Source organism: Diabrotica virgifera, chromosome 1 (assembly GCF_917563875.1).
Source record: "Diabrotica virgifera virgifera chromosome 1, PGI_DIABVI_V3a".
Taxonomy (NCBI): Eukaryota; Metazoa; Arthropoda; class Insecta; order Coleoptera; family Chrysomelidae; genus Diabrotica; species Diabrotica virgifera.
Window position 1 is genome coordinate 304,013,589 of NC_065443.1, and position 22,771 is coordinate 304,036,359.

The 22,771-nt window shown below is 32.6% G+C and overlaps 2 protein-coding genes across 2 annotated transcripts in view; one reads left to right on the forward strand and one right to left on the reverse strand.

Annotated features, from left to right (window-relative positions):
- Positions 1-5,619: 5,619 nt before the first annotated feature.
- On the reverse strand, positions 5,620-6,715 carry LOC126878558 (uncharacterized). Its single transcript, XM_050641343.1, has 2 exons — positions 6,640-6,715; positions 5,620-6,163 (listed from the first exon to the last, which is right to left on the reverse strand). Exon 2 carries the CDS (start codon positions 6,073-6,075, stop codon positions 5,620-5,622), a length of 456 nt encoding a protein of 151 aa, XP_050497300.1. The 5' UTR covers positions 6,076-6,163; positions 6,640-6,715.
- Positions 6,716-9,011: 2,296 nt separating this feature from the next.
- LOC126885748 (probable cytochrome P450 6a13) overlaps positions 9,012-22,771 on the forward strand; it is a 35,914-nt gene continuing 22,154 nt past the window's right edge. Inside the window, exon 1 of the mRNA XM_050652539.1 lies at positions 9,012-9,325. The gene's annotated coding sequence lies outside the window, so the exon portion shown is untranslated. The remainder of the gene's footprint in view (positions 9,326-22,771) is intronic.

Here is a 22,771-nt window from a genome sequence, read left to right on the forward strand (position 1 = left end):
AAATTATGACTTTTTGGCATATATACAGGGTGTCCCGAAAAGAATGGTCATAAATTATACCACACATTCTAGGGTCAAAAATAGTTCGATTAAGCCTAACTTACCTTAGTACAAATGTGCTCATAAAAAAAGTTACAGCTCTTTGAAGTTACAAAATGAAAATCGATTTTTTTCAATATATCGAAAACTATTAGAGATTTTTTATTAAAAATGGACACGTATCATTCTTATGGCAGGAACATCTTAAAACAAAATTATATTGAAATTTGTCCACCCCATAAAAAATTTATGGGGATTTTGTTCCCTTAAACCCCCCCAAACTTTTGTGTACGTTCCAATTAATTCATTATTGTGGTACCATTAGTTAAACACAACGTTTTTAAAACTTTTTTGCCTCCTAGTATTTTTTCGATAAGCCAGTTTTTATCGAGATGAGGCTTCTTTTTCAATATATTTACGTAAAAATTTTATGGGGGTTTTGTTCCTTTAAACCCCCCAAATGTTTGTGTAAGTTCCAATTAAACTATTATTGTGGTACCATTAGTTAAACACAGTGTTTTTAAAACTTTTGCCTTTTAGTCTTTTTTTCATAAGTCACCTTTTATCGAGATGTAGCTTCTTTTTCAAAATATACCTAAAAATGTAAATTGTAAAAAAAATTTCAGATTATTAATAGGTCTCTATAATCGTACGTAACCATATACAAATATGTAGTGGATTCGACAAATATTCAAAATATCTCGATAAACACTGGTTTATCGAAAAAGTACTAAGAGTCAAAAAAGTTTTAAAAATATTGTGTTTAACTAATGGTACCACAATAATAATTTAATTGGAACGTACACAAAAGTTTGGGGGGTTTAAAGGAACAAAATCCCCATAAAATTTTTATGGGGTGCACAAATTTTACTTTAAGATGTTGCTGCCATAGAAATGCCACATGCAAATTTTCAATAAAAAATCTCTGAGAATTTTCGATATATGAAAAAAAATCGATTTTCATTTTGTAACTTCAAAGGGTTGTAACTTTTTTTGTGTGCAATATTGTATATAGGTAAGTGAGGTCCAATCAACCTATTTTTGACCCCAGAATCTGTGGTATAATTTATGACCAATCTTTTCGGGACACCCTGTATATCATACTAGTAACGTCATTCATCTGGGCGTGATGACTTTTTTTAATGAGAATAGGGATTGTGTGGTAGCTCATTTGAAAGGTTATTTAATTCCCTATTCAGTCATATAAAAGTTACCATAATTATTTATACAGGGTGTACAAATACAATTTTTTTTTATTAAATTAATTTACACAAAAAGAAGAATGTAAGCAATTTATTTAATTCAAAATACATTTTACTGCTATCATAAAAGCTGGTAGTAATTATTTATTTCACAAATAATATTACTTTTAGCTTAAATTCAATGCTCAAACTGCTAAGATATAGGTGGGTGGCAGTTTTAACATTGAATTTAAGCGAAAAACAGTGTTTATTTGTCAAATAAACATTTCTTTCTGTTTTTTGACAGCACTCAAATGTATTTTGATATTAATGAATTACATACATTTTTCCTTTTCTATCAATTAATTTAATTAAAAAAAAATTTTTTGGACACCCTGTATAAATAATTATGTTAACGTTTATATTACTGAATAGAGAATTAATTTACCTTTCAAATGAGCTATCACACGACCCCTAGTCTCATTAAAAAAATCATCGATTACGCATCACGCCCAGATGGATGAAGTCAGTAGTATGATATATATGCCAAAAAGTTATAACTAAAAATAAAAATCGACCGGTCTCAGGATTTCTCTACAAATTCGCCCCTTCTCGAGATATTGAATTTATTCCAACTCAAACGTCCTCACTGTATATTTACAAAACGAAAACAATTGGGTCTCAAACTAAGACAACTTTACTGGCTTATTGGCAGGAAATCACAATTAAATTTCACAAAAAGATCTTAATACATAAAGCCGTACTGAAGCCAATATGGACGTCTGGAATTCAATTATGGGGTTCTGCTAGCAATTCAAACCTAGAAATCATACAAAGATTCCAGAACAAAGTTCTTCGAATTATAACCAATGCTCCGTGGTATGTTTCGAACAACATAATAAAAAACGCCCTCCAAGTTCAATCGATAAAAACTGAAGTCACAAAGTACCTACAGTGAAAAACATAAAAACAAAACTAGTGCTCACTCAATGACTTAGTGCGAGAACTGTTTAATGTCAACGATGAAGTGCGTCGACTAAAGCGTTTTAAGCCTACAGACTTAATGAACATATTGAAATAAAATTAATTAACATTTACCACTACATTATTAACTTTGTTTGTTAATTATATGTTAAAGGAAGCCTCTCACTGGAGAGAATTCCTACATGTCATTTTTTTTCATTTTTTCTGCTAATAACTGTTATAAAATTTACTTATTGTTATGAGTGATAACAGATTGTAAATTAAATGGAGCTAAATAAAAAAATATGGCTCAGTACTAGGACTTTTACTTTATTCAATTGAAAACAGCGACCCCCGTCTTCTTAACAGGAGATCCAATCTCATTCTACATGGTGATTACACCACCCTACTCCCCGCAGGACCAACCTTTTGTAATGGTAGGGAACTTTCTCTATTAAGAGTGTAGGCACAAAAATTCGGGCAATGCTTTTTAAATGCATTAATTTTTTCGAATCCGGACAAAACTAATAAAATATTTTTCAAAAATTTAAATGCAGAATGAAAAATTACATTATTACCGAGGGCCGAATGTCCCTTAGAATAAAGAATAAAAAAATATGTAGTACATTGTGTACCTAGTAGGAAAAGCTTAACATTTTCGGACAATGTAAAGATTGCCGTCGAGACACAAGCCCAGACAAGGCAATACAGAGTCCGGGAATGTGGCTTTTTCTACAAGGTAGGTATACACACTATTTTTACGATTTCAGAGTATGTATTTCAGTTTTCAATTATATTAAAATAAACATGTTCTAACATTTTCAAATAGACATATTATTATTATGACTCAAATATTTGTGATGCCACCAAATACAGGTTTTGTAACTATAGAAACAAAAATACATATTGAATTGTCACATTTGACGCATTTGCTTATTTTTGGCAGTATAATAAATTTTCCGAAAATCGGTCAGGAATTTAGACATTTTTGACAACATTTTCGAAAGAAACGTTCGATATTGCTTTATACTTAGCCGTTGCCTGGAAACGAAAAATAACTATAGTGGGAGCACGCAAAATAGTCTATTCTATTCTTTCGTGACGTCAGGTTGCCTAGCAACTGTCAATTTTCGCATTGTGAAATTCGTTTTGTGACGTCAGCAAAGTAGAATTCTATTTTGCGTGCTCCCACTACTGTACAGAATAGTTATTTCCTTAAAGCAGATTCAGAATACTGCCAAAAATAAGTAAATGCGTCAAATTTGACAATTCAATATTTTTGTTTCTATAGTTACAAAACCTGTATTTGGTGGCATCACGAATATTTGAGTCAAAATAATAATATTTATGTCTATTTGAAAATTTTAACATGTTCATTTTAATATAATTTAAATGTTCGATTTTCGGAAAAATAGTATGTATACTTTGTAGGAAAAGCCACATTCCCGGCCTCTGTATTGCCTTGTCTCGGCTTGCGCCTCGACGGCAATCTTTACATCGTCCGGGAACGTTAAGCTTTTCCCTTTTCCTAATAGGTTCACAATGTACTATTGTTTTGAATCTGCATATTTCCTTACAGTTAGAAAAAAAACATTTCCGTATAGTTATTTTTCGTTTCCAGGCAACGGCTAATTATAAGGAAATATGGAACGTTTTTTCAGAAATGTTGTCAAAAATGTCTAAATTCCTGACCGATTGTCGAAAAAAGTATATTTTGAATGAAAATATTTTAAACTAAAAATCACACTCAATTTTTTCGTTTTTTTTCCCACTCCTGTAACTTATTAAAGTAAACAGTACCTATAGAAGTATTCAGGGACTTTCGGCCCTCGGTAGTAATGTACTCTTTTATTCTGCGTTTAAATTTTTCAAAAATACTTCTTCGTTTTCTCAGGAATCGAAAAAATAATGTGTGTGTACTTTGTACGCACGTAAGAAGTTATACTTCTATTATATAATTTCAAAGAAATAAATATACTTAACAGGTTATTTCTATTTTATTTCTTACTTTCTTACCTACAACTTAAAAAAAAAAGAATATGAATCGTCCGGGATTTGAACCCGGGACCTCTCGATCTCCGGTCACACGCTCGACCACTGAGCTAATTCCCTTTGCTTTGACAGGTTACAAGATTTCTCATACATACTGACAAATTTAATAGATCAAAAGTGAAGTATACAAAATACTTTAAGTATACTTACTATTATTATAAAATATCTTATTCCCGAGGAAGACAAATCCAAAGACACAAAAATTATAATAAATAATACATTTACTAAAAACACTAATATATCCTTTTAATGACTTATTTGCGCTGACAGCGCTGATACATACATATCTTGAAAGATTAGCAACGAACTACATACTGTCTGTGTGCGCATGCGCCCGGCATTATAAAATTTCACTCTCGATCGTAAAGAAGTATAACTTAAAAAAATGAATGCGTTTAAAAAGCATTAGCCCGAAATTTTGCACCTATGCTCTTAAACAAGGTCCAATAACAACACCACATATTACTAAACGGAGAAAGACATTCAAGTCATCAGTGTTCTGTCTGGGTGTCGAATTTAAAATGGCGCTCAACTGGAACACTGGTATCAAAAACATCCTAACTAAGAGAAGAAAAGGTAACCTTCTGACAGCATTATGCGGAAAATTTTGGAATGCCAACTATTTTACTCTCCTTTATAAATGTAAAACCTTGGGTGGATCATGATAGGTCTACAATAGAGCAAATGTTTGAGCTACGCCAAATATTCCAAAAAAAGAATGTGTGTGTACTTTGTACGCACGTAAGAAGTTACACTTGTATTATTATGATTTCAACGAAATTAATATACTTTCAACAGTTTATTTATATTTTATTTAAATATTAAACTAATTTTAATACTTACTACTTTTCAAAATTTTTTATTAAAACAATACCAAAAATTAAAAAAATAAAAGAATAAAACACACACAAACACATTGAAAAATGCCACAAAAACGATTTCTGAACAATAATTGTTGGAAAAATTTTAACTAAATACGTATTTTATGAAAAAAAAATATATAATAATATACTTACAATCATAAAATGTAATAAACAAATAAAAATTTATTTTGGGGATTGAACCCGCGTACATTGGCGAGGTTAGTTTTGATATTCAAGCATCTTTAGATTTTGGCTACGGAGACATATGCATCATGTTGGAAGATAGACCCGGAGTAACCTAGTTGAGTCCCAGAATTTATAATCCGTATTTCTAATAGCCGAGTTGAGTCCCGAAGATGGGTAAATTGAGTCCCGTGTCTACCTGGGGCTTAGTCGGTGTACGTAATGATTTCTAGGAATTAGAAAACAATAATTTATTTTAGAGCATATAATTTGTTACAAAAATGTATACCTACAATATTTAAAAAAGCAATATAAGCTAGAATTACATGCTAATTCATTTATTTAACTATTCTAAATTTTTCACCTACAGTTTTGAGGTAATCAAATTTTGATATTAATCTTTTATTTAATTTTAAAATTTGTTCATCTACAAATTTTTTTGATGTAAGGGTTTGTGCAGAATAATTTTTTTTTACTATTTTTTGTACACTTCTAATTTTAACATACGTTTCACTTTGAAAGTCTATTAAAACTGTTAAAAATTGAAAAATATGAGGATGAGCAAAATAAAATGGCGAGTTAAACCTGGAATAAAAACTCTCACATGCGTTCGTCGTCCGTTGTAAACTTCTTGACATCTCCGCCCATATTTCTGGCGGAAACTTAGCCGATTCTGAGACATAATTATCGACCAGATAGTCCGCAAATTCTACTAGTCTATGATTTTGTGGCTGTATTGATGATAAAGCTTCAACAAAACAATCTCCTACATCTTCTGGGTTGAGAAATGGCATTCCAAAGCAGTATGTTAAATATTTTCCTACATCACTCTCTTTGTCTTTGTATAAGGATGTTAAACCTAGTGCCTGAATTTTGCGCCACCTGATAAAAGAGAAAAACATCATTAGAATTACAACAGTATGACATATGGAAAATAAGTAAAAAACACCGGAAAACAAAAAGCATATATACACATCATCATCATCAAAAATACAATTCAAATACTCGTATGTTAAATATGACTAACAAAAAGCATATATACACATCATCATCATCAAAAATACAATTCAAATACTCGTATGTTAAATATGACTACTTATCAGGACCAAGAAAATTACAACAACGTGGCATATTGGAAATCAGTAAAAAACACCAAAAAACAAAAAGTTTACATACACATCATCATCATCATCATCAAAAAAAAAAGATTCAAATATGTCAAATATGACTACTTATCAGGACCAGGAAAATTACAACAGCGTGGCATATGGGAAATCAGTACAAAAAAAAACCAAAAAACAAAAAGCACACATACACATCATCATCATTCAAAAAAGAATTCAAATATGACTACTTACCAGGATTGTCCTAAATGGAATCGGCAGCCCTTCAATGAAACATTAGTCCAAACTTCAGTGACACTTTGCTGAATTGCTTCTTAAAAATCTGCAAATACCGTTCTCAAAGCATTTCTCTCTCAAAGCGTTCTCTTTTTATTGCATTTGTCAACTTGTTCTGTTAGGTATTTAAGTGCCAGTGTATATGTATGTTTTTGTGTATTTGGCAATAAGAAGAAAACCAAAGGTATATAATGATCTTCTTTTAGACCATCGATGGAGAACATTTGCTTAAAAAACTTTGGGTAATATTCAAAAGTTCCATCTATATAAATGGTGTCCAAATCTGCTAAAAATTCTAAATTGCTGCTACAGGAAAACATAATAATTTGGTTTTCTATGTCGTTCACCATTAGAAAATCCTCGTTTTTGTTGGTTTTCACTGGAAATGTTTTTAATATATCATGAGTTTCCTCCATACTTTTTGGTAATTTAGGCAGAAGAGATCGTCGGGCGTTATACATATTTCTTCGAACCATTGCCACGTCTTTGGTAGTCAAGGTACTAATATCTCCATTTCGTAATTCCTTTTGCAAAATTTTCATAGGTCTTTCACCGATGTCTTCTACAGCCTTTCGTTTTAAGGAGTTACTTAACATTTAACGGTTAAGTGCATCTTCGTTTAATTCGCTATGGTTGTGTTCATCCCGAATTTCCGTCACTACATTGTCAGCTTGGGTTTTTAAAAATGCTTTACATTTTTCTCTCGTCTGCGCACAACACATCCAACGCTTGTCGTTATTCTTTAAAGATTTGTGAAAACGATATTTGAAGCCATTTAACACAATCAATTGTTTTCCTTTTTCACTAAGAGCAATTTTCACTGAACTCATTTTGGCAATCAACTTAACACCGTATCGTATACAGATAGATCGCACCATACTAAATATTTTGTAGGATATTGCTTTTTTATATTTGATTACCATAAATGCATAACCAATAAAATCATTTCATTCCTCTATTGTTATTCCAGGTAATAACAATATTTCTAAATATGCTTAAGTACAAATTAGAAAGTACTTACAAATTAGAAAGCTATTAAAAGGTAATTAGAAGGATTACGATGCCCGGGACTCAATTTGACCATCTAAATATTTTGATCCTTCTTAATTCAGGTATATGGGACTCAATTACCTATGCCCGATAGACCAACTGAACGTTTTAAACTTTTGACAATTCTGAATAATTTAACCAAATTATTTTGATTTTTGTGGAATTGAAATATTAAAATACTACAAAACATAGAGTAAGAACACAATATTAGATGAATATTGGTAGAAATTTTGTTGGTAATCAAATTATGTAAATCAAAGCATTACATACTAGGTAGGTTTATTTTACATTTTCCGAATAGGTAGGTACCTATGTAATTTTTTATTACGATACTGAAACATTTACAATTACGTACTTACTGTTGCCTTTAAAAACTATTTAAAAAGTCACTACAATTATAATCTTACTTTTTTCTCTGCCCTCACAATAATAAAAACTTATATACACAACATTTGTTTACCCATAACCGACATATTAAACAATTATTGACAGGTCATTGTAATTACCCAATCTGAGCATGTTTAACGTTTCAGCTGCGCACGGGACCAAGACTTTCGATGAATTCGCGCACATATAAATTTACTCCCAACGCGCCTAAAGAAGTATAACTTCAAAAACAATTAATAAAACCAAGATTAATACTATCCACTGCAAAAGTGATTCGGAACAGCAGAAGTAAAGATAGAAAAAAATATAATACAACCTTGATGTCGTAAAGAAATTCATCTGTCTACCTCTGTTCTACTCCTCTGCATTATTGAAAAAAATGTTAGTTTGGAACTTTCGTTCTGAACAACTATTGTAATCAATTTGGATTTTTAATTAAATACTTATACCAATTACAACCGAAGTTTTTTTCTTCGATGTTTAAGGTTTTTTAATATTATGCGTCTTTTTTTGGCTATTTCGTTTTCTTCACCGATTTTTATTTTCTCAATTATATTTTGTCAATAATAAGACAACTTTGTAGATTACTTACTATTTTGGTTTTTTAAAGTTTTGAGATCTTTATTTGGCTGCTTATTTAATTGTTTTAACATTAATGTTCTAGTTCCTTGATATCTGTACTACACAATACTATGTCATCCGCTTTGTTGCATATACATAGAATATAATGTAAAACAAACGATCAGATAAGACATTCAAATAATTATTTTTGTATATAAATATGATGTTATTGTATTCGTTTATCAGAAAAACCTTTTATGAAGGACCTTGAACATATATGCGCCAAATAAATAGAAACTAAAACTACAATAATATTCCCTACTTTTTCAATTTGCGTTTCTCTCCTTACATCATAAACAGAAAATTTGCGCGTAATGCAATCAACTTTACCGTAGAATTATCATTCGACCTAGATTAGTGCTAGAGATGGCTACGTTTGGTACTTACGTACTTTAGATAAATGATAAATGTGTATTGTTATTATTGTGACTTTTAGATATTAAATAATTATATCTGAATAGTTTAGTTAATGTAGGAGTAGGTACATTTTTTAGTTACGTGTATTACTATGTGTGTTTTAAATCTGAATAGTTCGATTAATATAGAAGTACAAGATACATTGCTCACAAGGCTAAACTAATATTAGGTAAGAAATGTTGTATATTTAATATGTATAAGCAGAACACATATATTTGTGGATTATTTTATTTCAAACATTTTTGTTTTTGAAATGACATGTTTATTTATTTTATACGGTACCTCCCGGTTAATATTACATTAACTTTTTATTTTTGAAATGACATGTTTATTTATTTTATACGGTACTTCCAGGTTAATATTACATTGACATTGTTTTATGTGTTCCCCATTTCATTGAGAATGCGCCATTATTATAGCTTATATTATACCTTTAATGTGGGGAGCATACAATTAACACAGCTCTTAAATGTTTGGAAAAGGGCATCTCAGTAAGTGACCGAAAAATAAACAATCTACGTTTTGCAGATGTCACAGCACTTCTTGCAAATTGTCAAGAAAAGGTCATTGAACTACAATCTACATCTACACTGAAACATATTAAAGACAAAGGTTATGATAGTGACTAGACTATATTTATAACAATCATCCACAGATAACTGCAATTGACTAAGCCAGTTTGAGGTTGTGAGCTCATACTTATATCTGGGATCATTGATCAAAAACACAGGGTTACTACAGGAAGAAATATATCGTAGATTATGATCTAGCAAAAGTCGTAGATCGACGAAAGGACACACAACTCAATTTTAAATGAGCTCAAAGTTAGCAAAGGCCTCTCCAGCAAGGTCCATCTAAAAAAATTAAAACACTTTGGACAATTATTATGAGAGCAGAAACAGAAAAAATGGAAAGGCTTATTATTCAAGGAAAGGTAAGGCACTCACTCCGGAGGGTCAGGTTGAAGCGGTAAAGATAGTTTATATAATTACCTTTTGACTTATTGTTTGGACTTTCAATTTAAGATTTATAAATTATGGATTATTTAATGGTAGTTTGTGAAAATTGTTGTATTTTATTTACTTATGTAAGTTTGATATCAATTTATTTGATCAACTTTATGTTCTTATATGCCCTACATTATCTTATTAGACCGGCCCGTATCGTCGCCCCCGCTAGCGAAATTATTCCGATTCGATTTTTTTGCACAAACTTACTCAAAAAGACGTCCTTGTAATATATCCACAGGGTGCCGGGCGGTACCGTGGTCGAAAAATTGTTTAAACAATTTTTTTAAACAAATTCACAAAAATAATTTTTTCATTTCGAGCAAAATTTTTTAGACAAATTGGCTTATTCTGGGCAAAAAAGGTCTCCTGTAATTTTTTTCTAAAATTGATTGTTGTCGAGTTATATGCGATTAAAAATTTAAAAAATGCGAAAATGGCCATTTTCAAGGCTTAACAACTCGAGTAAACATTATTATTATGAAATTCAAAAAGTGACCAAATCAAGTTTAAAACCCCTTCTTCAAGGTCCTGAAGAGATCTTTGTCATTATTTTATTACAAAGCTGTTATTTTTAATTATTAACAATTAGCGCTATAGTCCAGGATGTATCCGTCGCCCCCGTTAGTGAAATTATTCCGATTCCATTTTTTTGCAGAAATTTACTCAAAACGAGGTCCTTATAACATATCCACAGGGTGCCGGGCGGTGCCGTGGTCGAAAAATTGTTTAAATAATTTTTTTTAAACAAATTCACAAAAATATTTTTTTTATTGCGAACGATTTTTTTTAGATTATTTGGGTTATTCTGAGCAAAAAAGGTCTCTTGTGATTTTTCTCTAAAATTGATTGTTGTCGAGTTATATGGCCATTTTCGCATTTTTCAAATTATAACTCGCGTATAATTTGATAACAATCAATTTTAGAAAAAAATCACAAGAGACATTTTTTGCTCAGAATGTCCCAAATTATCTAAAAAAAATTTGGTCTAAGTAAAAAAATTATTTTTGTGAATTTGTTTAAAAAAATAATGGTTTAAACAATTTTTCGACCACGTCACCGCCCGGCACCCTATGGATATGTTATAAGGACCTCGTTTTGAGTAAGTTTCTGCAAAAAAATGGAATCTGAATAATTTCACTAACGGGGGCGACGATACATCCTGGACTATAGCACTAATTGTTAATAATTAAAAATAACAGCTTTCTAATAAAATAATGACAAAAATCTCTTCAGGACCTTGAAGAAGGGATTTGAAACTTGATTTGGTGACTTTTTGAATTTCATAATAATAATGTTTAATCGAGTTATTAAGCCTTGAAAATGGCCATTTTCGCATTTTTCAAATTTTTAATCGCATATAACTCGACAACAATAAATTTTAGAAAAAAATGACAAGAGACCTTTTTTGCTCAGAATAAGCCAATTTATCTAAAAAAATTTTTGTTCGAAATGAAAAAAATTATTTTTGTGAATTTGTTAAAAAAAAAATTGTTTAAACAATTTTTCGACCACGGCACCGCCCGGCACCCTGTGGATATGTCGCACCTTGAAAACCATAGGGCAGTAACTGCAAAAATCATAATATCGAGTTATGAGCATTTTAAGTTTTTGTAAAGTTAATTTTATTTCCTGTAATTCCAAAAATTAAGCTACAAACCTGATATTTGATACAATTGTCTTTAATTTTACATATTTTTATATGAATTAAGAAGTACATAAAATTTCCTCCGGGAAATAGGTATTTTAACACATACGGCTATATGGTTTTAAAAAATATATCAATTTTCGCAAATGACGCAGTAAAAATGCATATTAAATAACAGTTTTTTTATTTAAGATTGATGCAAGACTTTGATATTTATGATTATAATCTGTCTGTTCAGTTTCTATTGTTGCATTGGTCATGTGTAAATCTGCATAACACCTATGATAGTGCTCTTGAATAACATTAGCCTTACATAGTGAGAGTCTACATCTTGTTTTTTGAGATTGCATATTCCTGGTGGATGCTAATATGCTTTACTTTGTTCCATATTAGCCACATCCCTCGTTGTCTTTGCCTTGTATTAATGGTTCTGAACTCTATCGTTGAAGCTTGCCTTAACCTGAAACTTATTTTTAAATGTCTTCTCCACCTAGCTCATCTTATGTCATTCCAGACGACCTAATTTCCTTCTTCGTCAATGTTATAATTGTTCCCCATTTCCTTACATCGTTTTTTAAAGTCCAATATATCCGATGTAGTATACCTTTCATTAATTTTATATAAGATTCACCTGGTTTTTCCGCTGTTTGAACTACTGTGAACCATTGCCCAGCCACGTAAATTGGTCATCTTTTAAAGCCTTTTTTTTGTTTCTCAATCAAAGAATGCACGTTATCTACCGTATTTTGGGAGTGACCCGTTATCAAAAATTTGTGGATAATTTTAGGTATGTTCAATTTCTGGACTGCATACTGATAAAGATAGACAATATACTTGTTCTTATTTTGCCCACAGTAGTTATCTGAGTATAATGTTATTTCTTTTTCCCTGGCATGGTTCCTCAGAAATTGTAACAGGAACGACGCTATTTCATTTGAATCACGATTAGCAATTCGCTCGAACCAAAGACAGAAGTGTCCTGCATTTGTGGTCAGGTAAAAAATTGTGAAATTAAATAATGTTGATAATCTCCTTTTGTAATAAAATAAAGAGACTTCGCCTGAAGGCGTCGGTAGTAATGATTGTAAATCAAAACAAGCAGTGATGCAAGAGTTGGATTTTGCAGATTTTAAGTAATTTATTTCTCTTTCCTATTGAGTTCCACTTCCTGACGGTGAGTATTATAGGCTGTTTCTAATGTCGATTTATCTAATTAATTTTTGTAACTTTCTCACAGCAAGCAAAGGTATTTTTGGGCTTAAAGAAGTCTATATTAAATTCCGTGTGAAATGGTCATCATCGTAACGTAATTTCCGAACACCGAACCTTTTTCTTTGCAAAATTTTATATAATCGCGATGAATATCAGCAAGAGTTTTGTCATCGCTGACGAATTACCTGGTAGTTTGTTTCCTTAGGTAGTGAGATTCCACTCTAGGAATGGACTCGATGTAAATCATTATGTTTTGTTTCACGACTTCGTTGGTTCTTTTTCCATTCTTATGAGTTCCTCGCTTTTCTTTTGGGATAAACCCATCTGCAGTACGACATTGTATATTAATTTGTTATATTCTTGTCGCTTATTTCCAGTTTTGCAATGAAATCTCTATGCACCACTCTATGTTTTGTTGCATGCAAAGGATTTTTCCTTATTACATCTTGCTTTTATTTTACGAGCGTGGGTCACATTTTGCACATATTGCCATGTAGATCTGAGTTTTTGTTCCAATTTTAGAACCGTAGAGCATCAATTGCAGATAATGCCTGATGGTATAAAAATAAGGATCGATTTTTGAAAAAAGACATAGGGATGTATCTTTCTGGTGCCGAACTTAAATTTTTTTGAAGATGCTGCTATATAGCATTAAAAAATAGATTTTTTTTTTCTATGAGACTGCATTCAAAGGTCATTTCATGAAAAAATTGCAGTTATTGCCATATGGTTTTCAAGGTGCGATGTTATAAGGACCTCTTTTTGAGTAAGTTTGTGCAAAAAATCGAATCGGAATAATTTCGCTAGCGGGGGCGACGATACTGCCCGGTCTATATTATAATGTCGTATAGTCGACAGAAGTACCTGAAACGTCCAAGGTCAGAACGATCGAAAACTATGGTTACGCAACGTTGTCAGATCTATCGGGTTTCAGAGGTTTTTCGGTTTTTTACTTGTTAACCCTTTCACACTAATATTTTCTCCCGCTTCCTTGCGCGTAAATTTTAAAACATTGTGTATAATTTCATAAGATTGTGCACTTAGTATCTTATTTTTTACGTCACTTGTAATATTCACGTTTATTAAAAAATATTAAATGTATTCTAAAAATAAACAAATATTTGACGATTTTATCTGGATATATCGCAAAACCAATGATTTCGTGCACCATGCATTTCAAATGGATGCTTACTCTTTGCACCAATGCATTCGACTGAAGTTCCTTCAATTTCTGTACAATTGTAAGTGCCTCCGTGTCAAAGTGCTGAATTTGAGACAGTATTAGATTTAGTTAAAAATGTTTTTTAAATTAGAAGTAACATATTTTGAGTAAAGTTGATTTTTTAATTATTAGTGAAAAATATTAATGAAGAAAATGTCTTACCAATACAACAGGACAACATCGCTTACCTGTAACAAAAAACATTATATTAAAATAAAATAATAATAAAATTAACATTCAATAAAACATGTGTAATACAACAAAAGTATGCCATCTAATGCCTGGTTGTACCAACAAGTCTTAAGAGCCAGCTTAGCCCAGCTCAGCTTATAGATAGGGCTTTTCTATCTTAGCACGTCTTAATTGATAAGTTTAAGATACAATCCACGTGGCAATCCATTTTGGAAAGCTGAAAATTGATCTAAGACTCAATAGTGTAACGCGTATGTTTCGTAAGCAGAGCTTAAGGCACGTCTTAAGCCTAAGATCTGTTGATGCAACCACAACCAGGCATAAATGTCATCATCCATAGTATGAAATCTAACAATGTGTACATCGAACACAAAACATAAAACTCTTATAGCAATACTTGGAGCTATAAATCCATACAACAACATCAATAGGTTAAGACACTATTGTTTTAGTGCAGTCACTGAAGGTGGATATGAGCTATTACTTCCGATTTCGTTGAACCCTCATCCATTTTCATGAAAATTGGTGAGTGGTTAGAGGATATCTCAAGGAATAAAGGTGACATGGTGCTAACTTGCGCTTTGATCCTGGGGGTGGATGCTACCCCTTCTAGGGGTGAAAATTATTTTATAAAAAATAACCCATAAACCGATAGAGGGACAACTTCTAAGCAAAATCTTTTATGTTGTTCTGGAGCTATTTTCTTGTGGCATTTTTATAATCAAGTATATTCAAATGGGAAATATTATTTTGTATTTTGACAACGACACCCGACTTGGGCGTCGAAACGTTAATAAAATCATTTTTAGGTAAAATTGTGGCTTATTTCCCATTTGAATATACTTAATTATAAAAATCTTTTATATCAATTTTTTAAAATAAATGAATACTTTTTGAGTTATTAAAGATCAAAAATTTTAATTTTTCGTGGAAAAAATGCATGTTTCAAAGCGAATTTCCATAAATAACTCAAAAACTATAAGTTTTTACAAAAAAGTTACGATTACCAAAATTGAAGCTAATAAAATGAAAAAATAAATTTCTTGTAAGAAAAATCTTTTATTATTAACTTAAAGTTATAGATAATTGAATGTATTTTTTTTCGGAACGTACTCAAATCTAATTATTTAAGCTTAAGTAACGGGAAAACGATGCATTTATAACATATACTTAATAAATATTTGCCAAAGCACTCAGAAATATAATATCAAATGAGCTGCCGAAGAAGTTGATACCATTAATATTCTCCAAAAATGTTTAGAAATGTATGCTGGAAAAATTTTTCAAAAAAATTTATTGCTTTTTTTAGAATAACTCCGTTAATTTTTACGATATGAGGTTTGTCTAATAACCGTTTGAAAGGTAATTTCAGGTGCTTTAATCAACGTTTCTATCTCGGTAATTCTTTATGTTACAGGAATACTAAAAACAGTAAAATATTTGCTAAAGAAAAAACTAAAATTTGGTTCTATATCATTTTGTCTGTCTATAAAGTATTTTTGGAGTTATTATCAAAATAAAATGAAAATTACGAAAATATAAAATATCCTGATTTTTTAAATCATACTTTTTTTTTCATAAATATGCATTCTAAACCAGTCAAAGTTTTTTAGATCATTACTTACGCTAAAATAAAGAAAGCCTTATAGGGATTACTGTAAATTTTAACTTTTGTGGAAATGGCACATGTTTTATTTTTAGTCCAAGTAATGAAGCTTGAAATAGGACAAAACCTCGCAATTTTTACAGAATGGATCGATTTGCATGAAAATTTGAGAATAACTATTGGATAGTCCAAGGATCAAAATCTATATGATGCCGAAAGGCGCTTTTACCATGGTGGTGGTTGCCACCCCCTATTGGGGGTGGAAATTTTTTATTATATTTTGACCACAAAAGTTGGTAAAAACGTTCATTCTAAGCAAAAATCTTCTATACATTTTTTTGATAAAATTAATAGTTTTCGATTTATTCGCTATCGAAAGTGTTAATATTATATCGAAAAATCAATGTTTTTAATCAGTTTTCTGCTAATAACTCCAAAAGTTTTCGTTTTATCAAAACAACCTTACTTAACAAAAATGTACTATTTGAAAAAATAAACAAAATCGTGTTTTTTAGTTTTCTTTAAGACCAACAGTAATCAAGATATACTTTATTATATGTTAGCTCTCCTTTGTCAAATGCTAAATATTGTAGTTTCAAAGTCAAAAGACGGGAAAAATATGCATTTTTCGAGAATAACTTTTTAAAACTAATTGAAAGAACTCAAAAATATCTAACCCTAGAAATAAAAAAGAAATCTCTAGCTCAAAAATTTAGTGACTTATAATGAAAAGAATGTCGGTCCCTATTTTTTTCAGCGCAAAAGTGGTCAGATGCAACCCCGTAATCACCACCCTAATTAAAACTAGTCATTGACCTTATTTTGTCTTATTTATTTATGTACTATTAATAGGTTCGAGAAGTTTGACCGACTTAGAATGATTCGTTTTTAAGGCCGGCCATTGGTAATGTTACAAGTATAGGCGATCCCATCACCTTTATAAAGTACACCACTCATAATCTAGAGCATATATGTATACCGAAAAATGCTTAACCTACTAACAATATATCTCGCTAATTACAGCCATATTTTTGCTACCCTACCTGTTGTGTATTGTTTATAAAAAAATGTGAAAGTTTTGCTTTTTTCTCAATAAATATAAGAGCGTTTATATCTAAATTACTCAAGTATTTAAATGAATTTCATGATAAAAGTCCGTTTAGCACTAGCCTATATGTAACGGAAGGATGTAACGTTAAAAAAATGTGAATTAATAAACTACTTTTTGCGTGGTGTACTTTTAAATTAAATTTCTGGAATTAATAGAAATTGGCATGTGAAACTTAAATCTTGTACATATAATACACAAAAAGTATAGGAATCTGTAAGAATCTAAGCTCTGTTAATGTAGCAATTATGTATAAGATGGCGCTACGAAAAAAATTAAATAAACATCAAAAATTCAGGAGCGTAATGGCCCGTTTGAAACTTTCCTTAGGAAATTTCGGTACTTGACAAATATGAGTTTATTAGGGGTCCGGACAAATAATCCCGGACAAAAAATCCCCACAAATTATCCCCGGACAAAAATCCAAGGACAAAAAATCCCCGGACAAATAATCCCCACAAAAAATCCCGGACAGATAATACCCACAATTTTTTTTTGACAAAATATCCCCGCAAAAAATCCCCAAGAAATATTTTTGCCCAATAAAGTTGTCAAATGAATGCTTATAATCCAAGGATGGTACTAAAGATGAGAAATTTAGGCTGTCTGTCCGTCGGTACATCCGACCGCGCATATAACTACTCCGTAATTATGCCAGGTAGAATGACACATGAGGGGTCGAATGAACGGTTATAATCCAACAATGGTACTACAGATGAGCAATTTGGTCCGTCGGTCTGCTTGACCACGAATATAACTCCTCCATCACTGTACCAGGTAGAATGACAAATGAGGTGTCGAATGAAAGCTTATAATCCAAGGATGGTACTAAAGATGAGAAATTAGATCAAGGCTGTCTGTCCATCGGTCCGTCCGACCGCGAATGTAACTACTCCGTCATTATGCCAGGTAGATTGACAAATGGGGTGTCGAATGAACGGTTATATTCCAACGATGGTACTAAAGATGAGCAATTTGGTCCGTCGGTCTGCCTGACCGCGAATATAAGTCTTCCGTCACTGTACCAGGTAGAATGACAAATAAGGTGTCGAATGAAAGCTTATAACCAAGGATGGTACTAAGGTTGAGAAATTTGACCAAGGCTGTCTGTCCATCGGTCCGTCCGACCGCGAATGTAACTACTCCGTCAATATGCCAGGTAGATTGACAAATGGGGTGTCGAATGAACGGTTATAACCCAACGATGGTACTAAAGATGAGCAATTTGGTCCGTCTGTCTGCTTGACCGCGAATATAACTCCCCCGTCACTGTACCAGGTAGAATGACAAATGAGGTGTCGAATGAAAGCTTATAATCCAAAGATGGTACTAAAGATGAGAAATTAGACCAAGGCTGTCTGTCCATCGGTCCGTCCGACCGCGAATGTAACTACTCCGTCATTATGCCAGGTAGATTGACAAAAGGGATGTTGAATGAACGGTTATATTCCAACGAATTTGGTCCGTCTGTCTGCCTGACCGCAAATATAACTCCTCCGTCACTGTACCAGGTAGAATGACCAATAAGGTCTCCAGTGAAAGCTTATAACCAAGGATGGTACTAAAGATGAGAAATTTGACCAAGGCTATCTGTTCATCTGTACGTCCGACCGCGAATGTAACGACTCCGTCATTATGCCAGGATTAGTGACAAATGGGGTGTCGAATTAACGATTATAATTCAACAATGGTACTAAAGATGAGCAATTTGGTCCGTCGGTCTGCTTGACCGCGGATATAACTCCCCCGTCACTGTACCAGGTAGAATGACAAATGAGGTGTCGAATGAAAGCTTATAATCCAAAGATGGTACTAAAGATGATAAATTAGACCAAGGCTGTCTGTCCATCGGTCCGTCCGACCGCGAATGTAACTACTCCGTCATTATGCCAGGTAGATTGACAAATGGGGTGTCGAATGAACGGTTATATTCCAACGATGGTACTAAAGATGAGCAATTTGGTCCGTTGGTCTGCCTGACCGCGAATATAAGTCTTCCGTCACTGTACCAGGTCGAATGACAAATAAGGTGTCGAATGAAAGCTTATAACCAAGGATGGTACTAAGGTTGAGAAATTTGACCAAGGCTGTCTGTCCATCGGTCCGTCCGACCGCGAATGTAACTACTCCGTCAATATGCCAGGTAGAATGACTAATGACGTGTCGAATGAATGGTTATAATCCAACGATGGTACTAAAGATGAGAAATTTGATCCGTCGGTGTGCCTGACCGCGAATATAACTCCTCCGTCACTGTACCAGGTAGAATGACAAATGAGGTGTCAAATGAAAACTTATAATCCAAGGATGGTACTAAAGATGAGAAATTAGACCAAGGCTGTCTGTCCATCGGTCCGTCCGACCGCGAATGTAACTACTCCGTCATTATGCCAGGCAGAATGACAGATGAGGTGACGAGTGTACAGTGAACGGTTATAATCCAACCATGGTACTAAAGATTCACGCACGCATTTCGTTTCCGAAAGTTGCACTTTCACGCACGACTTGCGGGAAAGTAAAATACCTTGTAATATTGCATTATAATATATTATAATACATGCAATAAACTAATATTGAAAGTTTGTTTTTGACAACCTTGTCAAATTATTGATTTGTGTATTTTCACTTCTAAATAAAAATTGATATAACTCTATTTTTTTGTGGCTTTTTCCAAACGTACGGCCCTAGAATAAATATTATTCCTAACTCGTGCGGAAAGTGTGTTCCTCGCACTCGAATGCCTGCCCGAACTCCGCTATCGCGTCGTTCGGGTCAACGACAGTCTCATGCGTGAAATTATCACTTTCCGCACTAGTTAGGAAAATAACTATTTTATGATGTCGATATTTTCCAAGTTATGGGGGGAAATAGTGACAGTTAGAGGTTAGAGTTAGAGCATAACTATTGAATTGTCTCGTTAATTATGAGTTTTACGACAAAAATGTAGGTACCTATAATACAAAAATAGAACTTAGTAGATAGAATTAACTTTTACATAATTTTGAATTTTGATCTCTTTCATTTTTTTTACGAATATTTAAAATTGTTTCAAATATGATTTCCTACAATTATTTCTTTTTGACAATTTTTTTCGTGCGGTTGATATTTTCCGAGTTAGCGGGAATATATTAAAAAGGGGTGGGGGAGCATACTTATTGAATTGAATCTTGTTTCCGAGCTGCCCCAAATTTTATAATTCTAACCTTTAGGGGAGGTCAATAGTGGTGTAAATTTAAAATTGCGACTGAATTCCGCTGAAGGGTTAGCCGTCATATTGATTTTAAAGGAGAACCGTTCATGCTAAATACCTCCACCATTTTCAACTTTTTTGCTCTACTGCTCATTATTTATAATAGTTCCCAGGTAGCAAGACTGTTTAACGCGCTCTATCTGAATCTGCGTTCCATTAGTGTGCAGATGGGTTATAGGTATAGATAGGGCTATTATAGCAATCGCCATTAAACCGGTTTTTGGTACGAAAATAGTGATTAGCAATTAAATTTAAGCATGAATTGTAATTTCGATTACCAAATATCGAATTCCAATTGTGAGTTCTTTCAAAAATCGTGCATGCAGCACTCTGCTTTGAATAACCCTGTTCAAAACATCCTATTTGTGATGATAATTGCTTGTCCTGAAAACGATAATCTTGATTGTAATACAAAAAAACCTATTCATTTTTGTAATTTCAAGTATTTGCTCATCATCATCAATGGCGTTATAACATAACTCTTCGAGACTCTGCCACATTTTTTATTATTTAAAATCAATACAGCTGCCCACGATGCGATATTTGATACCGTTCACGTTATCAACACCAGTAATAAAAATTTAATGTGTTTCTCGGTCGATGATCGAAATGCCACATCAGCGACTTGTTAATTATTGTGTTTTGACTGGAATAAGAATGTGAATTTTAACCGAATTTTTAACGTGCTAACAAATTGCACATACAATTTTTTTTTGTTTATGCTTATTTTTTATTATAATAAATATGTTGATTTTCACCCATTCGTGAGCAAAAATTTGGTTGTTTTGACTTCTGAGTAATACCAAAAAGTCAAAAATCGTTATAACTGAAAAAACTCGACAGAGTTATGCTCGATAAACTCATAATACTCATAAAGCTAATAAAATATTTTTGATCTTTTCGTTTCACATGATTCACTGAGCGTTGGCTTATTTTTTAATATTTTTCCTTATTTTTTTTTTAATTCATTGAATTATAGCGTTGATTGAGATATTAGAGGCCGTCCAATATATCAATCAACGATTATAGTGAATATGCTTATTTAATTTAAAAATAAAATAATTCTATCCTCTTCTTCTTGCTGTGCCTGTCCGTGACGAATGTTGGCGATCACCATGGCATGGCAATCTTTATTTTATCTGCAGCAATGCAGGAAAGCTTCACATATGTTGAGTTGAACCAGGTTCTGAGGTTCTTTAACCAGGATGTTCTTCTTCTTCCTGGACCTCGCTTTCCAAATATTTTTCCTTGCAGAATGACTTGTAGGAGGGCATATCTGGATTCATTTCGCATAATGTGTCCAAAGTATTCCAACTTTTGAGATTTGATGGTGGTTAATACTTCTCGGTTTTTCCCCATTCTTCTGTAAGGACCTCCTCATTTGTGACCCGATCAGTCCATGGGATTTTAAGAATTCTATTATAAGTTCAAAAAAAATTCAAAAAAATATGCTTGAAATATTTATTTCAAACTCTAAGCTCACCCCACCTTAAGGATAGCTATGACACGAATTTGATAGGCAAGCCATGCAAGTCGTTTTTGTCTATGTATGAAATTTAATAAAAAAATGTCTCATCCGGAAAGCAGATGGGTGCAGGTCGACCTATATTCGGATCTTAGACTATAACGTATATATAGTTTCGTAGAGTTTTGCTATCAGCCGTTGATGATTTGCTGATGAACGCTACTCGTGTTATTTCTTTCCGTTCATGTTCACAAGAGCATCGTGTTAACAAGTAATTGGACTTCGTAAGTCCTAGGTTTTCATCCAAAGTAATCGAAAGTAGAACTGGAAGTCGATATTTTAACTCTTCGTGTAACTTTGCGTCGATTCATATACGATTTTACTAATTTTGGATCATATTCATTTACATTAATATCATACTTTGAGTCACTTTAAAACAGATACTTGCGGTTGCAACTCTAAAACTGAAGTCCGATGTTAAATTACTCATCTTTAATACCATCCTTGTGTTATAATCTTTTATTCGAAACCTCATTATTTGTCATTATATCTGTATTAATACGGAGGAGTTGTATGTAGGAGGACAGACGGAAAGACACTCATGAAACCGGAAGTATATATATATGTTCTCGCCTTGCGAAGGCTCGTCGGATAATATATCACTTTTACTATTCCGGTGACTTTAAAACAGTATTTCCGGTCCCATTTGTAAAACCGGAAGTCCTTGGTCAAATTTCTCACCTTTAGTACCATCCTTGGATTATAAGCTTTCATTCGACACCTCATTTGTCATTCAACCTGGTATAGTGACGGAAGAGTTATATTCGCGGTCGGACGGACCGACGGACAGACAGCCTTGGTCAAATTGCTCATCTTTAGTACCATCCTTGGATTATAAGCTTTCA

Bases quoted from the DNA above. Each gene is read 5' to 3' on its own strand.
- LOC126878558 (XM_050641343.1), bottom strand. From the start codon at position 6,075: ATGCCATTTCTCAACCCAGAAGATGTAGGAGATTGTTTTGTTGAAGCT.